The 10,637-nt window shown below is 55.8% G+C and overlaps 1 protein-coding gene across 1 annotated transcript in view; it reads right to left on the bottom strand.

Annotated features, from left to right (window-relative positions):
* NKX2-1 (NK2 homeobox 1) overlaps window positions 1-3,270 on the bottom strand; it is a 4,518-nt gene extending 1,248 nt beyond the window's left edge. The window contains exons 1-4 of the mRNA XM_011926610.1: window positions 2,878-3,270; window positions 2,377-2,610; window positions 1,309-1,694; window positions 1-347 (exon numbers count right to left, since the gene is read on the bottom strand). Coding sequence (XP_011782000.1) covers window positions 1-347; window positions 1,309-1,694; window positions 2,377-2,453 — 810 coding nt within the window. The 5' untranslated portion in view covers window positions 2,454-2,610; window positions 2,878-3,270. The remainder of the gene's footprint in view (window positions 348-1,308; window positions 1,695-2,376; window positions 2,611-2,877) is intronic.
* Window positions 3,271-10,637: the final 7,367 nt, after the last annotated feature.

Below are 10,637 nucleotides of genomic sequence, written 5' to 3' on the forward strand. Positions count from 1 at the left end.
CCCGCCGCCCCCGCCGCCGCCGCTGTCCTGCTGCAGTTGCTGCTGCGCCGCCTTGTCCTTAGCCTGGCGCTTCATTTTGTAGCGGTGGTTCTGGAACCAGATCTTGACCTGGGTGGGGGTCAGGTGGATCATGCTGGCCAGGTGCTCGCGCTCCGGCGCCGACAGGTACTTCTGTTGCTTGAAGCGTCGCTCCAGCTCGTACACCTGCGCCTGCGAGAAGAGCACTCGGCGCTTCCTGCGCGGCGCGCTTGGCAGCGGGGCCATGTTCTTGCTCACGTCCCCCAGCGAGCCCAGGCCGCCCATGCCGCTCATGTTCATGCCGCTCGCCGGGCCCATGAAGCGGGAGACTGTAAGCGACAAACGCACAGCGTCGGCCGGGGCCAGGCCGAGCCAGGCCACCCCTGTTTTCTGCGCCATTGGCCCGCCCGGCCCGCCCCAACCCGACGGCGCCCTCCTGACCCAGGCAGCCTAGCGCTGGGCCCCAAGAGGCCCATCCGCGGGGAACTGCCAGCGCCTGACCCAGGCCGTGCCGTCGAGGGCTGCACTAGAGCGCTTACAGCCTCAACCCTGGCTGCCCTCCCTCAGTATCAGTTCCCTCTTTCGAACCAAAAGACGCATTGGGGGAAAGGCCGCTTCTGCTCCTTTCGTGCCCAGCCCGGGTCAGAGCAATGGGATTAGCTGGCCACAGGCGGCGAACTGGGCTCAGGCCGGGATCTGGGGTCCGACGGTAGACCCCAATTTGGAGAGGTTAGGAAAGGGGGTGTTGACTTCCAAAAGCTGGAGCCCCCAGACGCTTTGCCTCTTGGCTTCTTTCCTGTCGGCCTCAGTGAGGGCACCTGCTCGGCCCCTTAGAGTCCCCTCTGGAATTGCGAGTCCTCCCACCTGCCCTGACTCCTCTGGAGAGAGGGCCAGGACGGGCGCTCGAGCGCCTCGCAACAGGGCAGCCCTCCTCCTGGCCGGGCCTAGCCTCTCCGCGCTCTGCTCGCCCCTGCTCCTTGAGCTCGGGGTCGCTTCCCTCGGCTCCCCGAGGTCTTCTGCGCGAAACAGAACTGCCAGTCTACCGCGCCTAGGAAACGCCGAGTACCCGCATCTGACCGCAGGACCCCAGCGCTACCAAGTGCCTGTTCTTGGATCCCCAGCCGAGCAGGGAGAAGCATCCCCAGCTCCCGCACCCAAGTCCCTGGCGCTGCTGCCGGGCTGCCCTCCCTGATGCCCAGCGCGCAGCCTGCCGCGCCGCGCCTTCTGGACGGCTCTCGCCTCATCTCCTGAGCTCAGCCCGCGGCCCCGCAGTGGGGCGGCCTCACTTACTGGCCGGGAAGCGCGGGTCTGGGTTGGCGCCGTACCATCCGGGGCCAGAGGCGCTGTTCCTCATGGTGTCCTGGTACGGCGGCAGCTCACTCATGTTGCCCAGGTTGCCGTTGCAGTAGCCCCCCACGGCGGAGTGCGAGAGCTGGGGCACCCCCGCCGCCGTCATGTGGTAGGCGGCGGTGACGGCGCCGTGGTGCCCCACGGCGTGCTGCTGCATGGCCGCGGCCGGTGGTGCCGCCTGGCCCTGCCTGTACGCCGCCAGCGGAGCCCCCAGGCCGCCGCCCTCCATGCCCACTTTCTTGTAGCTTTCCTCCAGGGGACTCAAGATGTCAGACACTGAGAACGGAGTCGTGTGCTTTGGACTCATCGACATGATTCGGCGGCGGCTGGAGGAGGAAGGAAGAGGAGGAAAAAAAAGGGAGAGGGGGAAGGCGAAGCCTAGCTGCTTTTTTTTTCTCCCTTTGCCAAATATTCTGGTGTTACCTTAACGCCGATCTTGTTGGATGTACACGTAACGGAGTGGACCGAGTCCTCCTTAATTGGCTTGAGTGGAGGCTCGGGGGCTGCCTCGCGTTTGTTTTAGCCCGGCGCCAGGTTTTAGGCAGCCACCAGAGGCGGGGCGTAAGCGCTAAAGCAACAAGACAATAGAAGCCTACATCTTGCCCGAGATAATTAGCTTACATGCTGATGACAAGGTAAACACCTTTAAGTTTCACTTGTCAGGATTTTTAGGTCTCAAAGAGAGAGAGAGAGAGGCAGAGACGAGAACCAAAGCATTTCCCCCCTCCCTTGGACACCCCCACCCCCATTTTTTGTGGGGTACCAGCGGAGCGCGGGGAGGAGGTGGAGGGGTGGGGAAGGAGGAGGGAACCGAGAGCGGGGAGGGCAGGAGGTGGGGTGGGGGAGTAACCGAGGAGGAGAGATGGTTGGGAGGAAGGAAGGTGAATGCTGCTTTGCAACCAACTTGCGGAGTTACAAAGTGGAACCACTTTCCAATTCGGTCGGGGTTCCCCGGACATGAACAGGTCTTTAGGAGGAGGGGGCCGAGGGACGGGGTGGGGGTTTCACCTGAGCCTGCCGGGGCTGCTCCTCCCTCCCGCCGCGGCCTCCCAGCCCCGCGCCTTCCCACTGCCTCCGGACCACATCGGGCTTCGCTGCGCTGAGCCCCAGTCGCCAACAAATGAGCGAGGGAGTCTGGGGACGAACCCTGGGGCCGCACTGTTGGTCTACGTGTCTGTCAGTCTGTCTGCCTCTCTTCTGCCGCCGTCAGAGGGACACCTCTGCTCCCCGCCCCCTTTCCCCCTACCCGAAAGAATCCGAGCGGGCGGAGGGGGCGCTGAGTAGGGGATCGACTGCCTCCCGGAGGCTGTCCCGGATCCCCGAGCCACCACCCGCCCTCCCAGCTCAGTGGTTTTTCAGTGGGCCACCCCCGCCAACACGCCTCCCCCCAGGTCTTTCCCCACCCCCACCCCCGGCAGAGCAAACACAGCACTGGCCCCCCGAGCTGGGAGGATGGGAAGGGGTCTCACGGGAGGGTCCGTCACTGAAGTTGCCCCACCTCGAACAAACCTGGTGTCCCTGACCCTCGCCCATCTCCCAGACACGCAGGGTTCTGGGGCTGAAGCTGACTTTCCGAGGACATCACAACCCCAGCACCCGAGCCCAGAGCCACGCTGTTTTCCCCTCTGATGCTTCAGGAAGGGCGCGGGCAGGGAGCGGAGTGAGTGCCCGCCAGTCTGTTGCCGGGCGGAACTGAGCCTGAACCCCGGCGGCGGGAGCGCTGGCCAGGAGGGGGCGAATGCCGAGGTGCGGGAAGCTCAGCAGGCGGGAGGCTGGGCTGAGGCTCGCCTCCGCCCGCAGCTCAGCCATGCAAAAGTGCACTTGCTTCCCGGGAATAACCAAATATCTTTGTTTAAAGTGGTGGCGTAAATGGCCAGTCGCTTTGTGGCCGAGCTGGATATTAGTAGATGAGGATCATTCTGCTTCAATTGGGCGCCTCTCATCCGACGAGCAAGAAACTGCTTAGGAGGAAGTGGGTTTCCTGTCTGCGCGTTCCCAGGCTTCAAGTGTGGGCCCCGCGCCTTGAGGGTCCTTGGGCGCCTGGCGAGGGGGAGCTGTGGGCTGCGATCCCCAGCGGAGTCGGGGGTGTCCCCCTCGTTGCTCGGACCAGGCCGGGGCCTGCAGCCGAGTCGACTACCGAGTGGAGCCCTGAACGGCGCGGATTTTGAGACCGACTCCGGTTTTTGTCCGTGGATTTTAAACGTTTTTATTATTGTTTTTGTTTTGCTTTCTCTTTGGTTGTTTTAGCCTCCTCTGCGCGCCGGGGGCTAGGAGGGCAGAGCGCTCCTCGGCCGGGCCCAGCGGGTACCTCCAAGACAACCGCGCTGGTCAGGGAGCTTCTCGAATTTAGTTTTTGTTTTCACATTTTCTTTCCCCTCCTTGTAGAGAGGGAGCTCCTGATGATGATGAAGAGGCAGTTTTGAGCTACTTAATTCATCCAGGCGCCCTTTTTAAAATTATTAATAGCAATTATAGTAGAGAAAGTTTTATTTGTTTTTAAAGATTTCAGCCCTCTCCTTGAAGAGTGCTCTTACTCCCTCAATACAAAGCCAACGTCTATACTAACACTGGCTTTTCTCACAGCCTACCTTCTTTACTAGGCGAAAGAAAGCTCAGGGCACCCTCCACCCCCCACCTGCGCCCGCGTTTTTGTGCGGTCCCCACGGCAGTGCTGGAGAGGCCACTCTACGTTTGCGCAGGGAGACGCGCTCGCCGCTTGTGTTGCGAAAGACCAGCGCCAAGCCCTGCTCCTTGCCCTTCCTTCCCAGGGGCTTCTCTGGGGGGCGCTCTCAGGACCGGACGAACAGAGCATTGATTACTGTGGTGGCTAAGCAAGGAGGGGAGGCGACGCCGGGCTTAAGCGAACCACAGAGGAGAACTGGCAACGCTGAATACAGACCTTGTCTGCAGGCGCGACCTGGCCGGGCCTGCGTCCCGAATGGGGTCTGATTGCGAAGGCGGGGTGGGTTTCCCTGTCACCCAGCTTCTTTCTCTGACTCGCCATTATTTCATAGTTGTTGGTAAGTTTAAGAAACATCAAGTGTTCCGGCCACTGCACTCCAGCCTGAGCGATAGAGCGAGACTCCGTCTCAAAAAAAAAAAAAAAAAAAAAAAGAAACACCAAGTGTAGAATGTTGTACACCTCTCCCAGTCTCAACACCATTTAGAAATGGAGATCAATCTTCACAAGGTTTTTGTGAGATTCAAGTAAGATGGAGCACATCAAAGTGCTTTGAAAGCTTTGAATGTTTTTCAGCTCAGTGCCAGCACTGAAGATTGCGGTAGTTATTATCATGACGATCCCCATTCCCTCTTTAGGTCCCCAGACCTGAGTAAAAGGAAGACTTGGGTGAATCTTCCACAGCCCCTGGGTCTTCGTCCCTCGGCAGCTTTTCAACCTGTCAGCAGGCCACAGGCGCACGTGGCTGGCAGCTTCCTGGCCTCCGGCTCTGAGAGTCCCAGGGCAACCGGGCTGCTGTTCTCCAGGAAACCCCCCTCCCCGTTCTGGACAAGGAACCCCCTCCCCAAGAACCACGCAGCAGGTGGCGAATCTGGGAGCTGAACTGGAGCGGAGCTCGAAGTGGCTGGGGCGGGCAAAGACTCCCGCTTCACTCTGGGACCAACTGGAATGGCGCTTCAACCTCTGCCTGCAGGGGTGCTTCTCGCGCGCACCAGCAAGCTCTCGTCTCCACCTCGCCTGGGCCTTTGCAGCGCCCTGCCGCCCAGGCTTCAGTACCTCTCCTACCCTAACCTTCTCAACACGCGGCTCTGCCTTCTTCCCCAGTACCGCTGCACTGCCAAAAATAAGCCCGGAGACTAAGGCACCTTTGGGAAAGAGAAGGATATCTGTATCTCCGAGCTTATCCAAGCAAAGACCTCGAGAGTCCCTCCCATGGCCCAAAACACCTCCTTTTGATCGAAGAGCATCCTTTCTTTCCGCCGCCTCCTGGACTCATGCTAAATAGGGCAGACCCCGGCTAAACCAGTGATTTTTTTTTCCATGAATACGAATAACCCCGATTCCACTTCAAGAAGTCTGTGCGTCTTCCTTTATCCCGCAACTAACTTGCTCCCGGGTGGAGTGGGCACAGTGGGGAGCGGTCAGGGCAGGGCCCAACACTGGCCCCTTGCGGAGCTTTCCCTGGCGCGGCCTCACACGGTCGCTGCCTCAATTCCGACCACGCTCTGCTTCGCTGGCTGCGGCTCGGCCGGGAATCCGAGGGGGCGCAGGCCCAGGATCGGCCCTAGATGCGCGGAATAGCCATCAGCCTTTGCTTACACCAGCGTGGCCACAGGGAAACTCCCTTCTCTCCCTCCACTGTCACTTTGCTAGACAAGAACAGAGGGCTCATTCAGAAGGCTAATTTGGGGTCTGTAGCTTGGACCCGGTGGAACTGTGAGGAGGAACCACCTATCTCACCGCCCCACTCCACAACTGCTTTTTCTTACTCCCTTTGTGGTCCTCCACTCCTCTTTAGGGCGCTGAGCGACTCTGCCTCTCGGTAGTGTTATTTTGCTTCAAGTTTTATCACAATTTTTGATTCACTCAACAATTTATTCAGCTAGGGCTCTGTGCCAGGGACTATGCTAGGCCTGAAAATTCAGCCTTATTCTAGATGCAGCTCCTACTCACACGGAGCTTACACATTCACAATAAATCACCCAAATAATATGTAGTTACTTTCTGACAGATGTTACCGCAGGATCCAGTGAGATAGAGAGGGTTGTAATGGAGGTTTATGTGTGTGTTTTTGCATCATTTCTTGATCTCCCAGCATTCCAAGGTCGTGAGAGGAACCCTTGAGTAGAAGTCAGTCCTAGGTTTGAACCCTGGCTTTGCCTCTTTCCAGCTGTGCAGTACCGCCCTTGTGGGCTCCTGCCGCACCCTGGAGTCACACCTATCACAGCCAGAGTAAACCAGTGTGTGTTTTCTGGCTTCCCTCCTTGAGAGTGAGCCCCATTTTTATCTTTGAAACCCCCCCCCAACCCAGTGCCTCGAGAAATGCTAAGGAAACACAGCCTCCTAGCACCTGTTTCCTGAGTGTAAAAAATGGTCACAACCTGCCCTGTGTACTGGCCTGGTTTGTTCTAGGGATCCAAACAATTCAGGATAAGATCATGTGCCTGAGTTTGTAGATCACAAAAGTCGCTAACAGAAGGAGTTATTCCTTCTAATTCTGTATTTTGGATTTATTGAAACTGAATCTAGGCCTCCCACCTACGACAAGAAGCACTTGGGCCTCTCAGTTGCTACCGCGGGTCTCCCATAGCTAGGCACAGGCTTCTAGGCCGGGCTGAGCTGGGCTTGCGAGTGCCATCGAGGCAACTAGGCGCAGGGAGCGGAAGGCAGGAGTGCAAATGGGCGCTGGGAGTCGCTGCTCCGCAACCCCAAAATCTGAGGAATGCTTCCGGGGGATGATTTCTCTCTGGAGGGGTCTCGCAGTGCCCCCTCTGCGCTGCTTTCTCAGGCACCAGAACCGAAAGCCTCGGGAGGGACCGCTGGAGCCCGGGGCGGGCAGACAGTTGGCTTTCATAGACGCAGTGGAAGGAATGATCCCTCTACTGCTCCCTCTCCCGACTTGACCGTCTAGAGTCTTTGAGGGGGCTTTCCTTTTGGGAACGCTTTTCTCAAGTCGTGGCCTGTGGGCAGGCTGGGAGCGGGGCGCCGAGACATCCGAGCGCGGCTTCTGCTTTTCAGTTTCCCTCACAGGCGTGCCCTGTGGAGGGAATGCGAGGCGAGGGCGCGTCTATGCGGGCCAGAGTCAGCCGAAGAGAGTCCGGCCCTTAGGCCTTTGGTGTTGAAGAATCTGCTCCTCTGTCGGGTCAAGACCCACTAGAAGTTAACACCTGTGGTCTCCAAACTTGCCTATTTTCCTGTCACGCAGTTCAAGCCAAGATTCAACTCGTCTTGAATTTTTGTATTTAGAGCCCCTACCACCTTCACCGACTCCAGGGGCGCCCTCTGGCGGGAAGAGGCCTGGGGTAGGAGGGAATCTGGGGAGCGGGTTACAAAGCAGAGAGCAGCAGGAGCTCAGCAGCCCCCTTTGAACTGCGAGTAAACCAAGACGGAGACAGGAGGTGGGAGCAAGGGCCTGAAGCCGTCAGGCGACGCTGCGAGGCCCGAGCTGCAGCCCTCCGCGGCGAATCCGCCCGACGCCCCCGTCGGAAGGGGCGGGGACACCCTCCGGGGCGCTCTAGGGCTCGTGAGGCTCTAAGGTAAGTTTCGCAGCTGCTCCAGATAATTAAAGGACAGATTCCGGAAGTATCCTGGTGGCGGCGCGGCTGTTATCGCCTCAGGACCGGTGCAGCCTCATTCAGCTTCAGGTAGTCGAAACCTATAGCTCTTTCTGCCCCCCATTCCCCAACAAATCTCAGTCCCAACAGTGTGAACTCCTGGGCCTTGGGTGTTCGCGTTTCCCGCGGGCTTGCCAGCAGCGCTGGGGTTCCCTCCTCCGCTCCTTTCCTCCTCTCCAACCTCCCACCCCAGCCCGTCTCCCCCACACCCCCAACACTTGTCCCAGGCAGTTTCCGGTGGCCGCAGTACCGATCCCAGGCCAGTGGGGTGGGGGTGGGGGAAAGATGGAGGGGGAATCTCCGAGGCCCAAGGTTTTCTGGGACTTGACGGAGGCTGGATTCCCCCTCGCTGCCTAGGACTTGTGGGCTGATAGTTGCAGACCGAGGCGAGCCGCAGCGCCCTCTTCCGGCGGCCGTCTGGAGAACTGCAGCCTTAGAGCGGTCTCGGGGAAGCTTTGCTACTAGGTCCAGGTCTAGGGAAAACTGGTAGTGGTCAGAGACTGGTAGTACATCCTCCACGCATTCGCTCATTCTAGCTATCCACCCGACCATATGTCAGGCAGTCTATTGGTCCACCCAAAACCAATATAAGTTATGACTGACTCTTTGGATCATCCAGTCTCCTTGCACCTGCTATTTGAAAGAGCCCAAGTGTAGATCAGGGCTTGGAAGCTGCTCTTATGCCTAAAGTCCTCTTTTAATTATGCTTTGCCTCAGAATCTCGTTATGAGAATGTCTTATCCATGTCGGAGGGCATTTGGAGGCATATTTGGTGACCAGTGGAGTAGCTTGTACTTGCTGCATGTCCTTTCTGGAGGAGCAGTGGCCCTATTAGCTTGATAGCCTGACACAAGGAGTTTCTGCCTTGTGTTGGAGCAGTAGGAGTATAACCCCTAGAAAATATTGGAGTAAGAAAACTTCTGGGACTAGCTACACTCGGTGGGTGCCTTCCAGCTCTCCATTCTATGGCACCAATTCACTCAGGCAGGCTTTCCCCCAAATTATTCCCCCTTCTTTGGACTCTGGTCAAAACCAGATCCTCTCCACCCTCCCAAACCCATCCCAGCCAATATGCCCATGTTACTCTGCTTTTGTTCTTTTACACTTAGCCAGGAAATCATTCTTTCCAGCCCCACAACTAAGTCATACCCTTCTCTTAAAAAACCCAATTGCCTCTTCTGACAACTAAATGTCTGACACATAGTGGGAGCTCAATATATGTGTGCAGAATAAATGGATGAATCTCTGTTACAATTTCCTGTTACATTAGTAAGCAATTCATCCCAATTGAATGATTTCCTAATTGCCATGTGTTTGTGTTCTTTTTAGGTAGACCGTAAGCTCCTTATTTTCTGTTTTTTTGTTGTTTTGTTTTTTCCCCCCAAGACAGGGTCTCTCTCTGTTGCCCAGGCCAGAGTATAGTGGTGTAATCATAGCTCACTGCCACCTCAAACTCCTAGGCTCAAGCAATCCTCCCTGCTCGGTCTCCCAAAGTGCTGAGATTACAGGCATGAACCATCGTGCCCGGCCAGCTCCTTGATTTTAAGGGCCATTTCAAAATACTTAGACATGTTCCTAGAAATGTGCCCACTGCTCTGAGGCATTTGACAATGTTAATCACCCCTTTCTGAAATTCTCTCATTGGCTGCAGAGTCACCACTCTATCATGGTTCTCTTCCTCCATCTCTGGACATTTCTTCTCAGAGACCAGGGTTGAACTCCCATCCTGCACTGTATACCCATCCCCGTGGCTTCAGCTGCCACTTGTTTTTGATGGCTCCTAAATCCATACCTCTAGCCAACCTCTGTTCAGAGCTTCCAATCTGTACTTTCAGTTGTTTACCTCCTTATGTGAATTTCTGCCAAACTTAACATATTCAAATCTGAACTTACACTGTCCCAATTTGCTTCTTGTCCTGTGTTCTTGATCTAGATGAATGGCATGAACATCTCCCAATTCCTGCCACCCCACTCCTTCACCAAGCTCCTGTGCTAGTCAGTTCTGTCTGCCATAACAAAATACCACAGACTGGGTGGGTTACACAATGAAAATTGGTTTTCTTACAGTTCTGGAGGCTGCAACGTCCAATATCAAAGCCTCGCAGGATTTATTTGCTGGTGAGGGCACTCTTACTGGCTTGCAGAGACACCTTCTTGATATGTCTTCGCATAGCAAAGAGAGAGAGAGATCTTTTTCTATATAAGCCAGAGTCCTAACAGAGTAGGGCCCCACCCTTATGACTTCTTTTAACCTTAATAACCTTCTGCTAGGGTTTGCATATGTGCCATCCAAAATTCCGGTGTTGCCAATGTGGTAGTATTAAGAGGTGCAGCCTTTAAGATGTGATTAGGTCATGAGGGATCCTCTTTCCTTAATGAGATTAAGGATCTTATAAAAGAGGCTTCATGAAACATTTGGCTAGCTTGCAGTCTTGCTCTTCTTACATGTGAGGACACAGTGTTCCTCCCCACAAGTCCCTCACCAGGTACCAGCGTCTCGACCTTGGACTTCCAAGCCTCCAGAACTGTGAGAAATAAATTTCTGTTGTTTTTAAATTACCCAGTCTCAGGTATTCTGTTATATCAGCATAAATGGACTAAGATACCTTCTAAAGATCCTATCTCCAGAGAGAGTAACACTGTGGGGGCTAGGGCTTCAACATCTGAATTTTAAGGGAACACAATTCAATACCTGCTCTGAAGCCAAATACCTCGATATCCTTTTCCTTTCCCTCATCCAACTGGTCATAAAGTCATTTCCATTCCACATCTTAGAAGTTTCCCAAATCCAGCCCCACTTCTTCCTCACGAGTTCTCTCTGTTTGCTGCCTCAGTCGAGGCCATCCATCATCTACTACTTAATCGTCTAGCTCTTATTCCTACCCTAGGCTCTCCCAGTCTAGTCCACAATCCTGTCCACAGGACAGAGTCCAACCTATCTCTCCAAACTAATTTCTTCCTGCCTCCCGCCTATC

This window comes from Colobus angolensis, unplaced genomic scaffold, assembly GCF_000951035.1.
Source record: "Colobus angolensis palliatus isolate OR3802 unplaced genomic scaffold, Cang.pa_1.0 Scaffold119, whole genome shotgun sequence".
Taxonomy (NCBI): Eukaryota; Metazoa; Chordata; class Mammalia; order Primates; family Cercopithecidae; genus Colobus; species Colobus angolensis.